At 40.8% G+C, this 21,666-nt stretch overlaps 1 protein-coding gene across 10 annotated transcripts in view; it reads right to left on the bottom strand.

Moving 5' to 3' along the window:
- The window catches only part of LOC101159603 (chloride channel protein 2), a 130,237-nt gene extending 108,627 nt beyond the window's left edge, over positions 1–21,610 (bottom strand). For 5 of the 10 annotated variants that reach the window (XM_023961219.2, XM_023961220.2, XM_023961221.2 and 2 more), the window contains exon 1: positions 7,473–7,666. In XM_023961219.2, the coding sequence (XP_023816987.1) occupies positions 7,473–7,523 (51 nt within the window). In that variant the 5' untranslated portion in view covers positions 7,524–7,666. Of the gene's footprint in view, positions 1–7,472; positions 7,736–21,324 lie in introns of those variants that run through there. The other 5 variants (XM_023961222.2, XM_078956542.1, XM_023961224.2 and 2 more) reach the window with 2 other exon arrangements.
- Between the last annotated feature and the right edge of the window lie 56 nt (positions 21,611–21,666).

The raw sequence follows: 21,666 nt of genomic DNA, 5'->3' as shown, positions 1-21,666 counted from the left end.
AGTGAGGGTCCTTAGGCAAGACCCTTAACGCTACCGCCTCCCGCGCGCTTTCGGCTGCAGTTCATCACTCCCCAAAGGGATGGGTCAAATGCGGAGGAAGAATTTCCCTTCGTGGGATAAATACAGTGTATAAAAAAAATAAAAAAAAAGATTAAAGGAACTTGCATCAATTCCCACTGTTGAAAAGAACAACTTTAAACCAGAAATAAATATATTTAAAACCTAGTTTCTTGGTTGGTACAGTTCTATTTATTGTGGCCATGGAATTTATTGGTTCATCTTCGTCCACTAAAATCCCACCTGTGCCGTCAGAGATCATGGCAGAATGAGAATTCTTCCTTTACCCTAATTCTTCTCTCCACCCCTACATTAAGCAAACGAAGAGTTATGGAAAAACAGTGTCTTTTAAAATAGGCATCACTACTACTCGATGATGTCATCAGTAGTGGAGCTGCTTAATCTTGGAAAATAGACAACATTGGTTTTATAACTTTAAAAAGGTCATGCAAAACAAAAATCAGTGCTTACATTTCAATGTAAACTTCTGTGCTTTAGAGCACAACCACGTGAAGAAAAGCGCTTCTCCTCTGCGGCACAGCGCTGAAAACCCGCTAACATGGTTAACACTTGGAAAAAACTATTTTGGACAATCTTACCCTTCCAAATGCCCCTACAATTGGAGGGGTAGGGAGAAGCTGTAGGGGTAGGGGAAAAATTCGGATTTGGCCCAGTTACTTTAAGTCTATGAAAAACCTGAAGTTCAGATGAGACTAAATATCAGATGTACACATTATTTTAACAGTTTTAGAGAGCGGTACACCACAGATGGGTTACATGAATATAAATAACGGGTCAAAACAAAGTCAGAAAATGATGGTCAGTTGTGGTGGTGCAGTTTGTTGTGATACCTCACAATGCAAGAATGCTCCAGATTTAAACCTGCTTGTTAGTTTAGAGTTTGGTCTTCATGTGGCTTCCAACCACAATGAATGTTAATTAGCAGGACTGAGTGTGCATAGTTGTGTGACTCTATATGCAAGCCTTCAGAATGACCAGAGTGACCAAAACATTGAGAAGATTTGCAATTTCCATGCATTGTTAGCAAACAGGAAGTGGAGTTTTAGGAAATTTTAGATTTTCTCTACCAAACACCTGATGCCTCACCAGAACCAGGGGGCACTCAAGGTGAAAGGATCTGACTCGGCCTTGGTCTGAATGACTGCAGTCCAGGTATTCCTGATAAAAACAAGTTTTCCGTTTATCAAACAGATGTTTAAAGTAAAAGCAGCTTGAAATGTGGACAATCTGACAGCTGAGACACACAGCTGATAAGAGACTGAACATCCACTGATGTGTCAACGCTGACTTTATCATGGAGTCCCCTCAAACTGACCTCAGCAGCTGATGGAGTTCAGATGGAACGAACATCACAGGAATTCCAGCTATGGTCATCTAGCATATAATAACTTACAAATATCGTATTTGTTTCTGTTGATTGCAAAGTTTACAGCATTTTCATCATTTCTGTAAATGTTTGGTCAAATGCCCTGCAATGGTTTATGATGATACTGCTACCTATTAAACCCCACTCTTTTCAAGGATGAAGTTATACACTGAAAAATAAAGTTCAACTCGAGATCTCATAATGTTGGGCATAAACAGTAAACTCCTGCTCTCTAGAAAGAAGATTTCTGGGAAAATCCAGAAGTATGGAAAGGAGTTTGCTTGTACCAGGTTGAACCCACCAGTGCCCAAAAGACAAACAAAAAAAAGATGGATTTTCTTACGGAGCAGTAGATTTAAAACCTTAAGTGACACCAACCCGCCAGTTTAATCTGCACCGCCGATTGTTATCGTTGCACCAACATCCAACACGCAAAGGTGAGTCTAAGGGATTTATTGTATGGTCCTAATCAAAAGGCACATCTCAACATCTGAAAACAATTCACCTGTAATCTACAGACATCAAGCTCAGTCTTGCGCTTTAAATTAATCATCAACATAAGTCGGCCTGCAAAATCAATAGAACGAAGAACAAACATACTGCACCACCTCTGCTTCTACCCGAAGACACCAGTCAGTGTTTGTTCTCTTATGCAGTGTTTGACAATACGACCATAAACAAAACTTTAAGAGGGATTTATTTTGCTTTAATAAAAACGCTTGACCTCAAGATCTGTGTCACAAGACGGAGATGAAGCATCCAATCCATCAAGCTCTTAGTGCAGAAGGTAAACGAGGACTGAAAAGACACTTCAGGAAAGCACAAACTAAAAACAAAAAGAGAAAAAAAGACATTCTTTCAAACAAAGAATGAAATCTTATGAGGCCTTTTGACTCTCATCTGGACTCAAACATCTGTCAAGAGCAAGGCTCAAGGAGTTGTTGGCTCTCCTGTCCAAGTGAACAATACTCTGTCCATGTGTGATTATGAAGTTCAACCATAAGAGCACGTCCACTGATGAAAAGCCTCCCAGCTAAAAACATCTTTAAAACATTAACACTTTATTAGCAGAGAGCAGGAAACCGAGTTACAGATTACCAAGACAGAGGGTTGTCCCAGCTCACTAACAAGAGCAGAGCCACGTGCACGCTTTCACTTTCACACATGATTTTATTTGAGCTGCTGAAAAACATGCTTCAACACAGCGAATACAAAACAGGACTTTTTATAAAACCATCTTCAGGAAATTCCCCTGCTGTGATATTAGTGACCAATAAAATTCAGACCTTGGAAAGTTTCATGTTCTGGTGTCGGTTGGGATTTAAACACCAATATGTCTGGTAGAAGCGACGTCTAAAAGATCTACAGACTCTACAGCTTTGGAACCGTTTTAGTTGTTCACATCATCTGATCTTATGACGATAAAAGCTTCAGGAAGAAGAAGAAGGAACAAGATACCTCAATGATGATAAAGAAATTAAACCAGAACTACCCATTTATCAGGTTTTACATGCAGTTTTAGAATTTGAGATGAAGTTAATAATGAAACTGTTGAAACTGAGTAAATGACATTTTGCCTCTTAGGTTTGAAACAGAAGAAAAAAAACTAAACGGTACCACTGAAATAAATTCCAGGAGTCCCCATAACTCATCTTGATAACATCATAAAAATGGGACAGAAGAAAATGGTCAAAATGAAAAAGAATAATTCTTATTGGATATTCCTTCAGCTGTACTTCATCTTTAAACATTTCCAGAACAACAGCTTTTAAGAAGGTTGCTTCAGGATGGATTATTTGGAGTAATAATTGTATTAAACATTAAAACAAATACCCCAAATACATACATTTTCTATGATAGTGTAAAAATAGTTTCATTTAATAAAAAACATCCATCAAAATTTTAGGTTTTGGTTGAGAGAACTGGAACTCATTGTATTTTTCCTCTTTTAGAAACCTCCCAGTCAATTGGTGTGTCAACAATGAAATGCTTCACATGTTGGGCTATTTATATCCCACGTGTTACAACATGTTTATGACTCTTCATTTACTTATTAAAGCCACTGAGAGCTCCGGATTTCATCTTAAGCAACACTTGAGCACTAGTGCCTACTTTGGGTTGAGTGGGGGGGGTACCAAACCACATTAGCTTATCTCTCAGAACAGGTGATTGTAGAGCAGCACCTAATAAAATGTTACCTTTGATCACATTAAAACGTTTCCACATAACTAATACCGCCATAAACTGGCCTAGAACCTCGTCTATGCTCCTACACCTGGCTGTGGATCCTGTCTCCAGCTCGACTTGCGCCCCCGGCCGTCCCCCCAACTCCATCTAGATGAAGCTCCTCTGCTGGACTTTAAATATGTAGCTGTAGATTTAGACAAGTTAATTCTTCTCTATGAATTCTGGCAAATCGCCTGTCCGTCCTGGGGGAGGATCCCTCCTTCATGTGGGCACCCATGAGGTTTCTTCGTTTTTTCCGGAATCCAGTTGGTTTGTTTTAGAAGTTTTTCCTTACCGCGAAAGAGGGTTCTAAGGGCAGAGAGTTCTATTTAGTATTTTCCTATTGAATTCTATGTATTCGAAATCCTTTTGATTCTAAGTTTTACTTTTCCAATTACCGATCAGAAGCCCATCGAGTCGACTGTTGTTGTGAATTTGGGCTATACAAATAAAATTGAATAAAAATTGAATAAACCAAATGCTGACGTCCTAAGCATTTGTGCAGCAGAACTTCACCAAAACAAGCCTATAATCTCAGCTGAGACTTTAAGATCTGCTCTGATCACCTTTTGAACTATTTTTATAGTGTCCTTTTATTTATTAATGATTATGCGGTTTTTGTCCCAAAAAAACGTGTGGTTTACTAAGACAAAGTTTCTGCAGAGCGGCAGGAGTTCATTGGAAATTCACCTCAGGGTCCTGAGTGGGACTGCTGGTGTGGAGCAACCCTGCCCTCCACTTTCCATTCAGGGGCGGCACCATGGGGTAGCTAGGGGTTGTAATAGCAACTGCAAGATTTGGCAAAGCAACCCCTAAGCAGCTCCAAAAATATAAAGCCTAAATCTAATGTTTTATTTAAAATAATAGGAGCCAGTATTTTATATTTTGCTTTGAATGACTGCAAAAATGTAATCTTGTTAAATTATTCAAAGGTGGACATTTATTCAAAACATGAAGTAATAGTTAATGGATGGCCAATGCTGAAAAACACATCTTTATGGAGTCTTCTATAAATAAAAGCAGATAAGGAGGACATTTTTACATTAAAGTCACAGATATATTTGTCCAGAAGGAGGGACGAATGGACGCCCATCAAAGGTAAAGGTTTCACCAGTGTGTGTGTGTGTGTGGGGGGGGGGGCATCCTCCACGGCACTGTCTGTTATAGTCTGTAGCATTCACCTTGGTAGGTTTCTTGGCCTTCAAGATTCACGAAAAGTAAACCTTGCCTTTTCGGATTTTCTTCTACATATTCATCATAGGATCAAAGTCTCCCAAAAAGCAAACGTTATGGTAATATGGTTAGGTTCATGTTGTGGGACACGTGTTCCATGGATAATTATCTGAAATTTTTGTATATCAGAACAAACTTCACTTTCAATTTAATTTGAACTTTTATTTAAAATTCAATTTGGACATTTGGAGGGGGACAAGGGAAAACTGCATTTCCAGCACTCTTTTCTCTTAGTTTCTGTAGATTTGGTCTCAAGACATGCAAGTTTACTCAGAACCAAGTTTTAGTATTTGGTTTGTGAATAATTTGAAATATGATGGGTGGTACATAAAATGTTCTCCACTTCTAAAATGACTTGTAAAGGCCTCATCTGTTTGCAAATCGGGCTCTGAAAGAGTCAGAGCCTCAACAGCCACAACCTTCACTACTCTAAACACCTTGCGTGTCTTCCATGCATTGTAATATGATACACAGACACCGCTCCATGTAGCGATCAGGATGAAAACATTTGGTGGTGGCTCCTCCCACACGTGGCTGGGGCGTCAAGCATATGAACACATTCTTGAACAGGCGTCGAGCTATGAAAAGCGAAAAGTATCATAAATTGCCAAAAAAGGGGTGTAAAAAAATAGCGGTTTGGCCATCAAAAATGCCGCTTTTTATGCTCAAGCAGCAAATTTGCCGCACGACGAAGGAGAGGCGGTTGATGCCGCTAACCCCATAGACCCTCAACAGCTCCTTTTTATAAATCACTGTTTGTTTTCCTACCACACATCTCTTTCTCCTTCTCTGGACTTTGGCAGTTAACACATTTTACAGTGCAATCAGTCAACAAGACAATAAATGTAAATCTGGTATTAATAAGCATCAGATGTATATGGCGTTCCGTAACTTTCCTTCTTGGAAATGTAATTTTATGTAAAAGCAAATGAACATTTTTTACAGTCACTTAACAACCCTTAAGCTACTGCCCTGTTCCCATCATTCATCTGTTTACACTCTCTCCCGCTAACTGACAGCGACTCACACCCCAACCTAACACAGAGCATACGGTTTAGAGTCAGATGCAACCTCAGACGAGGAAAACAAAGATGTACATTTTTACATAACAAATTTTTTTTTTTCTCAACAGCATTTTTTGATCTGCTCCTGATTCACAATGATTTGAATGATGAAATACTCAGAAATGTAATTTTAAGCTTAATTTTCTTTCTACATGTCCTCTATAATAAAAAAATGCTACCAGAATATGTTGAAAAGACAAAAAACACCATCTTCATCAGATTTTTTTAATCAATTGTCTATATGCTGGTTTTCCTTTGCAAGTGCTCCTGACCAGACCAGGATTTCTGTACAGCCGGCTTTTCATTCTCCCTCAGGACCAAACTACACTGGTCTCTTTGAGAATCCACTGCCCACAACCGAACCCACACAGCCATCACCACTGCCAGAAGCACACAAAGACACCGTGTTACTACAACCCACGGACAGGGAGCATTATGTGAGCCCTCACATTCTAGCTATTTTGATTTTAGGTTATTTATTTCCTAAAATTAAAAAAAAAATCTGTAGAGAAAAAAGTTTAGCTGATTTACAACGGCAGTGATTTTTTTTTCTTTTCTTATTTCTGTTTCCTTCCTTGAAGCAGCTGGGCCAAGCACGAGACCGGTCAGGGTGACGGAGTGTCCGGTGCTGAGATAAAAGATGGACTAGAATCTATAAGCTGCTTCTCTTCACTATCAATAACACATTTGCTCTCTGCAGATTACTTCTGCATGGACACTGATGGACTTTTATCTGTTAAAGAAACTTCATCGTTATTATTTTTTTGGTTGTTTGTTTTTAAAGGAGGATTCTGTCCAAACGTCCGAGTCTAAAAGCCGTTCTTTCCATGACAGATGATACAGATTTGTTTGCACCTTCTGTAGTTTGTGCAGCCAGCAGGAGGTCTGAGTGAGGAGGAGACAGTTCATTTTCAGGAGAGGTTTTACTGAAGCCTCACACCTTACACAAATGATGAGAAACTTTCTGCTGCTTTCTGTGCAAACAGTGACCAGAATAAACTATAAATAAATACAAACAAACAAAAAAAAGATGGGTTTTCCTAGCAAAACAAAGTGAAACATTTACTGTTTCTGCACTTCAGACACATGCATGCATGCATGATCATGCAGCAGTGTATGCATGTGTAAACATTGCCCTCCAGAGCAGCTGATGCCTCCAGCACCAATGCCCTGGCTTCTGCTTCTTTCGGTGGGGCTAAAGTCAGCTGCTGCCCTGCAGTCCGACCAGGACTTTCTTAAAAACCACTTTGACTCCAAATGCAGATGTCAGAACAGCCGGTTCCACGCGATCCTCTGCAGTCCCAGCTGCGGGAGTGAAACGCTTCCTCGTGGAGTTTCGGTAACTCCCGGCGCGAGGACGAGACGCCTTCTAGTTCTGCGGCGGGCTGACGGTCAAAGCGAACCTGCAGCCAGAGCCGCCGCGTCCACCCGCTCTGCTCCACGCAGATCAGCGAAGGTCCCGCAAAGTTTAGACGAAATCTCAGCAACAAGTGTGCGGGACTCACCAGAGTTTGTTCATACTGCAGCGTGGGCTGCTCCGCGCCCTCCCCGGCCATGGCTGTCGGCGCCCGGCGTCCCGGTGAAGCTCTGCGGCGGAAAACGACGAGCGAGGCGGCTACAGCGGCGGGCTGGAACCGGGAACTGTGGCCGCGCTGATCCACACAGCCGTCATTTTATAGCCTTCATGTCCCAGAAAGACACGGCGGGAGCGAGGCGGGACTTGGCGGCGGGTTGCGTCGATGGACCCTCCCATCAGGAACCTCTGATCAGTGCAGGAACTTCAGGTTCCCATCAAGTTCTGCTTCTTCTCAGGACTTCCACCCCGATGACAATTGCGTTTTTGGTGTTTTTCTCACGATTGAGGACATATAAAGAAAATTAATCTCAAACTTGCACTTCTTACTATTTTGCTTTCTTCAAATCGTCGTGAAACAGTAGCAGACGAAAAAACGCATTTCAGTAGTGAGGTAGAAAGTACTGGGAGGGCCACAAGCTCCCTTCTCTGCTCCACTCTGATGACGACTAGATGATCCATCTTTCAGCTCATCTGAGCTGCAATCTGGCTCGAAATTCTACAGCAAAATGGCTTGCCATTTTGTTGCACCGGTAGTGTTAGGTTGTGGCTGTAAGATGGCGGGAAAACACAAACAGATGGGTGATCAGAAGTGGGAGCAGGGCACCAACAGTCTTTGGAATTTCTAATGAACTCCTGCTGGAAACAATGTCCCAGAAAAAGGCAGTTTTTTTAAATGTTACCCAAACGTGACATTATTATAACTATCATAATCTATTATACTAATCAGAATCTTTTTTTTTTTTTAGGGGTGTTTCTTTAACGAAAAAGAGGGTCTAAGGGCAGGGATGCCCAGTTAAGCCTGGTCTAGTTAGTTTAGCCATTTAATGTTCACTATACAATTACTGGTATGAAGCCCATTGAGACAACTATTGTTTTAATATTGGGACTATTTAAATGAAACTGGAAATGCTTTGAAAATAGAACAAAAGATGATTGGAGTGGAACTTTAAAGACAGAGATCAATTACCTGAAACAGAAGCAAATGTGATCAGGTTTGGAAGGAAATCTTTTGTGACTGGGATTCATGGAGCACAAGACTTTCTTAAAAAACCCTCTTAGTGTCACTGACCTTGCTCAGACCAAAACCTGTCAGTAAAAAGTGGTTAAACTTCTGCTCAGTACTAGTCAGAAATAGCATCATTTCACATATCATTTCACATTTGTAATTAAAAAATTCTAAGCAAAACTGTTTCATGATACTAGTAATTTATTTCACTATCACGCTGCTCAGGCATTTTTTAGTTTGGTTGAATATTTTTACTTCTACTTGAATAATTTTGAAGAACCTTTTATTTAACAATGACTTGAGGCTCCTCTTCTCTTCACTTTACAAAAATGATGGGAAGTTCTTTCAATGTCAGGTCTATTTTTACTCATGGAAGTTTTAAGATAGTATTCCTTTAGCAAGACGTAGTCTATTTACTACAAGTAAACTCAGTCTATAAATTGAGGCAGTAGTCTTGGAAGCTTACTTTTTATGTAGATTCCAATACATTGTAAACCTAAAATGTATCAATCGGAAGAAGTATTCAGTTAGTGTACTTCCTAAACAACATGTACATGGTCTATATAAATTACAATATTGGTTCTTAGGGCTTTCTGAAAAACGTGATTGTTTTTTCAAAAATTGGTTACTTATTTACTTTTTTTCAGTTCAGTCCTGCAGTCTGCTCATCTAAGGGGGAATTTAGGTCATATGCAAGAAAAAAAATATTTCAAAAGCAACATTGGAAGAAAAAAAAATAGAACTAACAGGTGTTTATATCAATATGGTTGCTTTTATTCTGGGAAAAAGAGTGAACTGTCTGCTACACCTCAATGCTTCGTGCCAAAAGTAGTACACAAGCTTTAATTATGACACAATTTCTTCGAATCTTCAATTAAACTGCCATGTAATCAGTAACCTGATCCATTTGACCTTCAGTTTCTCTTTGACATTGTGTATAAAAATATATCTGAGCAGAACCTAAAGAAAGGGATGGTAGGGAACAAAAAGTTTCTTTAACTTTATTTTATAAGTCGTTCCTTTCGTCTATTTAAAAAATGTAAAACAAGATGACCTGTGAAGAATTAAATGAACACAACAAACTGAATACATTAGTGTTAGCACACAAATTTAAGTCAAGTTGCTGCAGAATTCTGCTAAGAAAAGAGCAGGAAAAAGTCTGCATTGGAAATTAGACATTTATATTTACACAATTCTACCAAGTTGATGACACTTAGTTTATTATGGACCCCCAAACCAAAAAACTGGAAGTTTAGCATTTCGATTAGAATTGCAGATAGTAACACGCTGAAGATGATCTTTAGACAAGCTCTGCAGTCCGTCACTCTGCAGCCTCTGGCTGTGCATGCAGTCTAATGTTTGAGTGGAAGAGGTTTTGAAAACTTTCCTCTGGTCATGTCAGAAAACTCTGCATCAGTCTATAAATACCAGCTGTGTTCTCACCATCTGTCCAAAACTTTCCATCTTTTTTGTTCCTGGGAGTCTGAATATACCCAGAAACAATAAAGACATACTATTTATGTTGTTTTCTCTCAATTTTACTCATGGCCAGGATCCTGAATCCTTCATCTTTATTCTGAGTCTTATTTATTTATCGCATTTGGAGCTTTAAAAGCTCTCTCAGATGCCTCCATGTCCTGAAAATGCTTTTTTTTACCGTCTGCACCTGCAGGAAAACACAAGAGTTTCTTAAGAAACCATCAATTTTCTCTTTTCGCAAATGTGACTTTAGCCAGATTTATTTTCATAGCTTTATGCATAAAACATCTATTGTCCCAAAGAAGTCACCCGCTGACTCTAATGATCTGCTGGATGGATTTGCACAGAAGTCACAAGGCCTCATTCCTTAGGGAGTCGGAGCGTTTGTGGAGCCGCGCTCAGAAGGGTTTATCCAAATCTGATTAATAATCTGGTTTAATCAATAAATGATGGCAAAGAGTTTTGTGCTTTTATCATTTTTGGCAAGACACCCCCCCCCCCCAAAAAAAAAGAGTACAGAAAGCATGTGAAAGATAAACAGGTTAAAATCAAACACATCTTGATCATGAATCTGAATGGAGGTCAAACTTGATTTTCTAAGTTAACCAGATGTTACACGCTGGGTAATTATTACACGGAGGATTTTTCCTTCTGAAGCTGAATTAAAATAATTCGTCTTTAGGAACGTAATACAGAGAAAGTCACGTGTTTGATGTTCTTTTGCTGTGATGTGAGACAAATACCTGGAACTTAATTATAGCTGTCAGTGGAGACTTCAACCTGAGGCGCAGCTCTATAAAAACAGACTCGTGTCTACACTGAAACAAAGCCCGTGTTTTGGGTGGGGGTACAGAGGGGGTTAATCATTATTGTGGAACTGCCTGAATGTTTTTGTGGTTTCAATTCCAAATAGTGTCAGGTTGTAGTTTAAATATTTGCAGATACTTCACTTGTAAAACCTGATGTAGCGTTTGAGATTGAAAGTTGATGCTAAGGAAATGAGAGTAGAACCAAACAGCTCAGTGCTGTCAGTGACAGGGTGGCTAAACCTGCCTCTTGCATGCAGCACTGCTGTTTCCAACCAGGATTCTGAGAAACTTCTGACTTCCTGTGGAAAGGGACTAGAGGTGTGAGACAAACAGAAAGACCAATCAGCAGCAACAACTCAGTTTTCCTTGACTAACCCAAATCGGGGTGATGAAGGCTTTAAGAAAAAAGGCTGACTGTGTGTGGACAATAGAGGGACTTCCTGTGTTATCCGTCCCATAGCTTCAACACAGAATTTCAACTGAGATCATAAGATCTCTATTTGTGTTGGTGAAAAGACTTGGCAGATGAGGAAATTGAAAATACAGAGTAATACATAATCAAAGCCGCGAGCGTCCTTGTGTGGCCTGCAGTCGCTACACCTCCCCACCCTTGCAGCCCCTCTTTGACCCACCCTTACCGTCTCCTACATGCCCCTTACTTTAGCCTTCTGATCCTGCCAGCCTAGTTAGAGCTGCATGTGACACATTCATAAAAAAACAACACCATTTTTAACACCATTGCAACCATATAATGATTTGGTCATCTGAGGGTGATGAACAGGTCTGTGTGTTTTTAGAAGAATCGATAAAAGATCCCAGATTTCAATTGGCAGCAGAAGTTCTTTGTTAACCACGCCCACATTCCTAGTATGTTCATATCCTGTGTCATATTGTTTCGTTCAACTTGAGCCAACGATTCACGTATTCAATTTTCGCAATAATCTGGCAAAAAATGTGGAAGCAACACAGAAACTCCACATTCGTAAAATTGAAAATCTAAAACTAGTCGTTAAAAATCTGCAAACTTCTAATTCCAACATTTTTTCAGAAGTAGCTTCTCAGTGATGCTTCAGGAGTCAGAAGACAATAGTTCAAACAACTAAGAGGAGTTTAACTTTGTAGAAGGTTGCAAAGGTTTGTTTTTTTAATTCAAGATGGCAGCCTATTCCAGAGGTCAAGGCTTATCAAAACTTTGATTGTGGTGTGTGGGACATTCTGTGACGATTGCTCGAACAAAAGTTTTCTTTTCCCATATTGTACGAAAACAAAAATTACACATTATCCCACAAAATGGCTGACAAGCCATAGGTCCTGCCAACCCATCCTTCCTCTTTCGGCTTCTCCCATCAGGGGTCGCCACAGCGAACAAGTCGCGTGGTAAACTTGGCAATGTTTTACGCCGGATGCCCTTCCTGACGAAACCTTCTCAAGCCAGGCTTGGAACCGGCACAGGGAGCAGCCCGGAGTCGAACCCTGGTTTCACGGACGGAAGGCGCTGTGAGCCAGCACGAGCTAAACCCATAATAATTTCAAAGCTTCTTTTGGATATCCCTGACACTTTTTTTTTTACCCCTACCACCTAGGGACACTTTAGACTAACCAGCTAACCTATGAAGCATGTTTTTGGACTATGGGAGGAAGCTGGGGTGCCCAGAGAAAACCCCCACTTGCACATGCAAACTCCACACAGTTGGGTCCCAGCTGGGATTCAAACCAGGGCCTTCTTGCTGTGATGCAAAGGCGTGAGGCACTGAGCCACCACACAGCCCAATGCTGTGATCATGGAGACTTCATGTGACCAGCGAGCTCTCGTTACAACAATCATTCAGCAAAACGACTCCTTAGCTTACCTGGTGTATAGATATTTGATGGTTTGGATGCAGTGAAAACCCAGGTCTGACCCTTTCCAATTGGAAAAGATCAAATCCTTACGGGAAAACTTCCTCTCCATGTGGAGCCTCTGCAGAGTGTCAAGTTATCGTGCAATACATCAAATGTGTCTGAGATAATAATATTTTTGAATGTCAGTGTGTGAGCAAAACCTGAGAAAAAACATCCTTTTCAGATCCTGTTCCTCAGATGGAGGGATTTGGATTCAAAACAAGTTTTATCCCAAACCTCCTGTAGAGAAAGAGGAATCATACACTGGTAACCTCTGAGAAAGTTTTAGCTTGCTAACTAACTACCTTATTTTTTGGACCGTAAGTCACTCCGCAATACAATTTGGAATATAAGTTGCATAATACAGAATAAAAAATCATATATGAATCGCACCTTTTGGAGGAATTTATTTAACAAAATACAGAAACAAGAATTGAGGTTTTATTTTGAAGACACAGATGATGTTGAGAGATCAGGTTTATTTATTATGAAGGGTTCTACAAAAACATCGGTAATCCTGTCTCGATATTTGGATTTGAGATCATTCAAAGATTCTCCCGGTACCGGGAGGTTCACTCCCGCACCGAGAGCCGTCCCTGCACGACGGCCGCCTCCGCTGTGTTTCTGTCTCAGTTTGAAGGCTCACTGTCCCGCATTAAGCCGTAAGGGGAAGATAGAAAAAATGAGGGGGCCTTTTTTTTATCATTGTTTCTATGAAAATAAGAAAAATATCTCAAGGGTATGTCTGAATTCCTTCTCTACTCACTACATATAGCACTATATGGTACGTTTGCCATTTTGTAGTGCTGTCCGAATCTTCAATTCCAAAATTGAGTGCCCCAGAAATTTCCCAGAAGTCTCTGCGAAGAACCAGTGTGTAATGATGCTCACTGGATTGGCAAATATAGACCACAATGCTCTGCGTTTGGACAATTTTAGCAACAAAAAAAGTGTTTACATGTCATTTTTAATAACCAACCATTAAAATTTTCATCTTCAGAATGGATTCATAAATAATCGTTGTAAATTGCTATTAATTGTTACTTTTTGATGATGTCATATTTGCTGTTTAAAGGGGAAAAAAAGTGGTGAGCATGGTGTCCGAATTGCTCTTAAAATCAAGGGGACTACATAGTACCACACTAGTTTGTTAGTAGTTAGGGGTTAGGGAAAGAATTTGGACATAGCCTAAATTCAGGAGGCCCGATTCACTGAAAACATCACGTGCCCAAAGCTGAGTCCATGATTGGTAGATGCGACACGGTGACCTATCCTTGAACTCTGGCTGGGCCCACTGCTCAAATCCCGCCCCAGAACCTTGGATTGCGCTTGTAGCATTGACTTAACATCGAAACTGGCCACCTCTGCTGCGTGAATCACATTTGATGTGAACGCAGCTTTGGAGTCTTGTATTTTAGCGCAATATATGAACAATTATCAACCAAACAATTATCAACAAAAGAACCTTTGAACTATCATTCAAAGCTTGTATTTGCTTCTGACTCGACTTTTTTGTTGGAGGTGAGTGATTCTGGGTAAACAGGCGGACAGAAAGCCGATCATTTATGATCGGCTGTTTTAACGTGAGAGGAAAACATCAAACAATAACCTGAGTCATTCTCCATCCACTAGTGTAGGTGTTAGTGCGGGTTTCCTGTTTGTTAAAAAAAAAGACATTCCTGAGTTAATAAGCTACAAGTTTATTCAGACAAACAAAAGTATGAATACGCAACAGAGCGGGGAGCATTCCTGAAATAGCAGCTGAAGAATGGAGGTCAGTGTGTGTGTGTGTGTGTGTGGGGGGGGGGGGGGGGGGTGACTTGACTAAAATGATTACAAAAACTGTTAACTGGAGTTGGTTCTCTTTCTTCAAACTTCTTGGAGAAAAAGTGAAACTTCTGTACAGATAGAGTCCAGCTGATGACTTTTTTACGATATGCTTCAATGGAATCAACCTGGATGATTGACAGTCTACAGATTTGACGAGAGGGAGTTCACCACTGAAGGTGTTCTCAGGTGTGGGGCAGCGTGCTACTTGACAGCGCATGCTCATCCTATCTGTCCAGTTTCAGGTCAGATTAAAGTGTTTCTCCTGGTTTATATTGATGGGTCAAAAGTCGAAACATAAAAAATAAAAATCAGTTTAAATGTGGAGTTTTTTATGTCATAATATACTTAAAACGAGTGAAGAGAGAGGTGGCAAAGGCCAAACAGAAAGCTTACGATGAGCTTTATGACAGGTTAGACACAAAGGAAGGAGAGAAGGACTTGTACAGGCTAGCCAGACAGAGAGACAGAGATGGGAAGGACGTGCAACAGATAAGGGTGATTAAGGACAGAGATGGAAAGGTGCTAACAACCCAAGAGAGTGTACAGAAAAGATGGAAGGAGTATTTTGAGGAGCTGATGAACGAGGAAAATGACAGGGAAAGAAGGGAGGAAGATGTGGTTGTTGTGGAGCAGGAAGTAGCAGAGATTGGAAAGGATGAGGTTAGGAAGGCGCTGAAAAGGATGAAGAGCGGAAAGGCCGTTGGTCCTGATGACGTACCCGTGGAGGTATGGAAGTGCTTAGGAGAGACAGCAGTGGAATTTCTAACGAGGTTGTTCAATAGGATTTTAGAGAGTGAGAAGATGCCTGAGGAATGGAGGAGAAGCGTTCTGGTCCCGATCTTTAAAAACAAGGGTGACATGCAGAACTGCAGCAACTATAGAGGAATAAAGTTGATGAGCCACACAATGAAGCTGTGGGAAAGAGTAGTGGAAGCCAGGCTTAGGAAGAAGGTGGAGATTTGTGAGCAGCAGTATGGTTTCATGCCCCGTAAGAGCACCACTGATGCCATTTTTGCTTTGAGAATGTTGATGGAAAAGTACAGAGAAGGTCAGAAGGAGCTGCATTGTGTGTTCGTAGATTTAGAGAAGGCGTATGACAGGGTGCCGAGGGAGGAGCTGTGGTACTGTATGAGGTCGTCTGGAGTGGCAGAGAAGTATGTCAGAGTAGTTCAGGACATGTATGAGAGAAGTATGACGGTGGTGAGATGTGCTGTAGGTCAGACAGAGGAGTTCAAGGTGGAGGTGGGACTACACCAAGGATCAGCTTTGAGTCCTTTTTTGTTTGCTATGCTGATGGACAGGCTGACAGACGAGGTAAGACAGGAATCTCCCTGGACAATGATGTTTGCGGATGACATTGTAATTTGCAGTGAGAGTAGAGAGCAGGTGGAGGAACAGCTAGAGAGGTGGAGGTTTGCTCTGGAAAGAAGAGGTATGAAGGTCAGTCGTAGTAAGACAGAATACATGTGTCTGAACGAGAGGGATCAAGGTAGAAGCGTTAGGTTACAGGGGGCTGAGGTGAAGAAGGTGCAGGAGTTTAAGTACTTGGGGTCAACAGTTCAGTGTGATGGGGAGTGTGGAAAAGAGGTGAAGAGGCGAGTGCAGGCAGGTTGGAGCGGGTGGAGGAAAGTGTCAGGAGTGTTGTGTGACAGAAGAGTGCCAGCAAGACTCAAAGGAAAGGTGTACAAGACAGTGGTGAGACCAGCTCTGCTCTATGGGTTAGAGACGGTAGCAGTGAGACAGAGACAAGAGGCTGAGATGGAGGTAGCGGAGATGAAGATGTTGAGGTTCTCCTTAGGAGTGACCAGGTTAGACAGGATAAGGAACGAGTACATCAGAGGGACGGCTCATGTTGCCTGTGTCAGCGACAAAGTCAGAGAAGCCAGACTGAGATGGTTTGGACATGTTCAGAGGAGGGATAGTGGATATATTGGTAGAAGGATGTTGGAGATGGAGCTGCCTGGCCGGAGGGCAAGAGGACGGCCAAAGAGGAGATACATGGATGTCTTAACAGAGGACATGAAGTTGGCTAACGTTAGGGTAGAAGATGTTCATGATAGAGTGAGGTGGAAAAGGATGATTCGCTGTGGCGACCCCTGATGGGAAAAGCCGAAAGAGAAAGAAGAAGATACTTAAAACTCACTTTTGTTGATCCAGTATTAAAAAGCTATAGATGAAGTTTACACATAGTAAATAGTATGTACTTAATATGTGTTTTACTATTCTCTTAGAAGGCTCAAAGTGCTTTACGGTCACAGTCCCATTCACCCATGTGCACACACACACTCTTGCACACTGATGGCAGCTCTGTTGCTGAACACTGGCGCTGACCTGTAACCACCAGGAGCCATGTAGAGCTCAGTGTCTTGGTTCAACACATGGGCAGCAGAGCGGGAACCGAACCTTCCAATCAGAGGTCAAACACTCTACCTCTGCACCACGGCCACCCATGTAAATAATATATAAATAAGTTTGAATTATCTTGCAGCGGCAACTGAAGCATAAAATTGTTCGATAAACAAACAAGAGTTTGATGGTTATGGCACCTGATTCCTCTGAATTCACTTAATGTTGAACATTTCCTCCACAGAGCAGGTTCTACTGCAGTGATCATCAGTTCACTGCATTCATGGCGACAAGTTTAACATGATGTCATATTAAATTCACAGTAGAAAGTAATTCCATTTTTAAAGAACAAAAATGAACTACAACAAACCAAAAAACGAATACGATATAGTACAACCTTTACATTTCGATAAGCCACTGATGGGAGAAAAATGCTGATTGGTTGATAAGTTAAGGAGTTTGTTAACTGCGTTTGTGTCTGTGGATCTGTATGTTAAACAGAGGAACTTTTGCTTTCTATCAAAGCAAAAAAAAATGTTTTTGCAGAAGTGCAAATCATTCTAACAGCTGGACATCATTTTGCTTTTAAAACTTTATTAACAAGAGGAAAAACTGGAGTTGTAATATGATGAAATGATTCTGCACATGCTCATGATTTTGAACCTGTTTATGTCAACATCAGAGCATAAAAATATATTTTAAATGAATAGAACACCTTAATTAGAGCCTGTTAAAAGATGGCTGCTTTGGACTCTGTGTGCCACAGCGAATCACACGATGAGCGGTTTTATTCCACGTTCCATTAGTTTGTGTCTTAACAGTAACATTTAGCACATTTTGACATATTTGAGAAATGCTTTTATCTCTTCCTGTTTTCACTTTGACTTTCTCAGTGCTGACCCCTGCACCTTTAAATCTCGTCTTTTAACATCAGAGGTTTGTGACAATCTGAAATAATGCACCTCTCTGATTTATTTGGTATTTTTTTATGAGAAATTTGAGATTTTTGTAATTTTAGAGTGTGGATATGTCTAATAATGGGCTTTGGCAAAAAGGTGTAGATAAATAAGAATGACCTGATTTATTTTTTGTCATTTGTTACAATGAACAAACCTCCAAAGCAGTTTGGCTGTTTTGGATCAAGAGACCAGCTGTGTGGGCCAGTGCTCTTTGATTTCAAGTTTTATTTTGTGGTTCTTGTCATGTTCTGTTCTCTGGTTTTCCCCGTGTCCGTCACACCACTACAATTCTCCACAGCTGTCGTCATTCGTGTTAATGACCCTCAACGTATTTAATTGATTCCATGTTGTTCTTGGTCGGGTCATCCATTTAGTCACCTTTTTGTTGTTCCCTATAGTTTCTGTCATGGTCAAGTTCATTTATTAACTGTATAAAATGTTTGAGCCTGGATGCCTGCATTTTAGGTCCACCTCTACCAGTTCTTGATAAGCAGATGATTAACATAAATATCAAGTTCAAAACAACTGAACATTTCTGGTTCTTCAGCCGTCTCTGAAGCTGCTTCAAGTGAACATTTGTCTCCAAGAAAATGTATTTATCAGAGAAAGAGTCCCATAAGTATGCCGGTTCAGCACAGTGACCATGTCCGGAATCACGTGAAACGGTTGATGAAAACCACAGATATTTTTGAGGCTTGGGGAGGGAGATTCTGCTCTGCAGGGCAAGCTCAGCTCCACTCTGGTCTGAGAACTTTGTGCCCCCCAGAGTCTGTGAGCAGCCGCTGCATTGTAACGTTTTTAACTGCACAACAGCCGCTAGAAAGAACAGAGTGAAGAACGCTGATTAGCACCACAAATGCATTTCAGACTAATCTGACATTAACAGTCACATGTTGGAAGCTGGATAAACAGAAAATACTGATGTTGATGGACTTCAAAGAAATGCCTCAGATATGAGCAACTCTTTTACTGTTTGTAAAAGTTGCGATTAAGACAAATGATTAATTATTTCAGTCTGAAAGTGCTGTGCAGGTCAGAAGAAGTTGTGGAAAAAGTGAAAAAAACAAACTGCTGAGACTCTGGACTTTTGTCTGCAGGATTGGAAACCTTCCTGGTTGAGATGGACTAGTATGCGTTGGTTCGTCTGCTTAGATGCTTAGAAGGTACGTTTCCATGGATATGAGGTTTGTTTGTTCCGGGTCTTAGAAGAAAAAATAAAAGTCATCTGATGTCAAAATGTTAGTTCCACCTGCTGCATTTGCTTCACTGACTAAAATCATTCAAAGTTGAATAAAAACAGATCAGCAACAAAGTGGCTTTTGTAGTTGAAGTTGTTTGCTGATCTTAATACATTTTCTGGATCTTTAAAAGGTTTTATTTATTGTTTTGTTTTTCTGCTTTGCTGCCCGTATGATTTTTTTTTCACAGACAAAGTTTTAGTCTGTCATCCACCAGACTGAATCATGGTTCTTTCATTTCTGCAGTCTTTTTCTCACAAAAACATCTTCAAATCTATTTTGCAAAATAAAATCTTTTGAATGAACATTTCTGTTGAATCAAACTGAAGCAATTACAGAAAACGCTTCTGTTGTTAGTCATTACCGCTCTGTGTGCACATGTTTGGTTCTTCATTGCCTTCGCACTGTTCCCTGTGCACTGCAGGGCATTACTGAAGCATCAGGGGCCCATCCAAGCATTATGACCCAAAGTGGCCCCCCAGTGAGGGCAGCAATCAGGAGAAATGATGGTTCTGTCCAACTTCAACAACAGCAGCAGCCATGCACATGCACACACACACACACACACACACATCCACACAGTGCACACAGTAACAGATCTGAGTGTCTTACAGAACAGCATGCTGCAAAATTTAATGATGCTGCATTAAAAGCTCATTTTCACAAAGCTCCTCCCATGACGCTGCAGTGAAGCCACTTTAAAGAGCCTCACGGCTGGCAGGACTTCCTTCTTTGGTTTCTCAGGTTTGTTCTGCTCACTTAAAGCTGCTGGCCTGCAAGTTCTCATGCTTTCCTCACACATCTTTAGTCCATCTGAGATTCTGGTTGCTCCAAGCCAGATTTAAAGACCCAAACCTCACTTTTTCTCCTCTCCCTGTCTCAACAGGTCTGACACTGTCCTCCAACCTAAAGAGCAGGAGCCTCTACAAACAGTTTTAGATTCATTGAACTGGTTTTACACCTGAAGAACAGAATTGAAGCCTGCAGTGATTTGACAGCTTTTGTTTCTCTTCATCTAAACATCAGCTGCTGGAAAAAGCCTCAAGCAATGGTGAGAAAGAGGGCTCCTGCTGAAGGAAAGATTCCCGTTTTTCTGAACATGAGTCCTGTCTGACATTTTCCCCCAAAGTAAAGGAACACTGAAATGTGGATTTTTTGTGAGGAACTGCAGCAGACGGAAGTAGGGGAGGGAAGCAGAAGAAAAGTCTGCTTTTAAAATGAAGATCCATTTGTTCAAAAAGATGGTCAGATTGCTTTTGTTTCATTCACTGAAATATTAATGCTTTGATCGAACTATTCAGATCCAATGTCTAATGAGCAAAAGAAAGCATTTATCATGCTGTAAAGATTTGTTTGGCTGAAAAAATGGGAAAAAAGGACTTTCTTCTGTAATGTGGATGTTCCACATAAAAAGTAGGCGGATCCCAACACAACACAAGGAGGGCTCAGGAGGGAAATAGTATGAAAAAGCTTTGAACTCTGAAAATAAACTTTTATTAAACTTCTTTAGTGTTTCTCTGTCCAAAAAAACAAAAATATGAAAAACAAAACTGGACAACTCTTTGTGTTGGTAGATTCATGTCATTATAAGCATGTTTATCGAATGTCTAAAGGAAAAAAACACTTTTTGTTCTTAATGTCAGAAATTACATCCAGGATAAATATATGCATATAAGTTGTAGTAACTGAAATCCTGTGTTTTACCAGGAAAATGGATGATGGTTGAATAATTCAGAAAGAAAAATAATCCAATTTACCTGAAATTTAAGATTTTTAGATTTTTGTTGATGCAAATCTGGGCTTTAAATTTAAAAGTAGACGTTTAATTATGGATCTCTGAAATGCAGCAATCTGTTTTATTTTAAAAATAATAATAATAAAAAAAACCATCAGGGACAGACACACCAATCAAAAACCAATAAAACACAGTCAAGTTAATATTTCAATGGTGACTTCACAACACAAATAGGCTACAAAAATGTGTTGATTCCCAGCTAATAATAGAGAGGATGAAGAAAAAGAAAAACCAATAATGAAGGCCTGTGCACGTGGTCAGACGCACGCAGGTCAGGTGGGTGTCAGTCGAGACTGACATCAACTCTGAATTAAGTGTTTTCCAACAAACAGGAAAAAAACATAAATAATGAAGCAGCTTTGATATTAGTGCATTTATGCATGTTCACATCTAAATGATGTCGCACGCGCACAGGCGCGCAGTGCGCTGTTGACTCACCATCCTGCCGGAGCTCTGGGTACCAGTCGGTCCAGCGGTTCCCCAGCAGGAATTCTGTAGCGGCGGTGAGTCACCTGCTGCTCTCCATCCCGCACCTCCTCTGCGCTGCGGGCGGCGGAACGCGCGCGCTGCGGAGGAGGAGGAGGAGGAGGCGAGTCCGAATCCCAGAAGTAGAAAGTTGATTCTCGGGAGCAGTTTTCTTTCTGTGGACTTTGTTGTTTCTGCAGAGATTCGGGGTTCTCTGTAGTCTGGATCCCGATCCTTTAGGAATCCACTGCTTGAAACCCTTCAAGCAGCAACAACCTGAACTTCAAAGATGCGGCAGAAATCAACCCCCAACCC

Source organism: Oryzias latipes, chromosome 13, assembly GCF_053564925.1.
Source record: "Oryzias latipes strain Hd-rR chromosome 13, Olatipes_Hd-rR_3.1".
NCBI lineage: Eukaryota > Metazoa > Chordata > Actinopteri > Beloniformes > Adrianichthyidae > Oryzias > Oryzias latipes.
The sequence above is the reverse complement of the archived record's forward strand: the minus strand, read 5'-3'. Positions and strand labels throughout refer to the sequence as shown.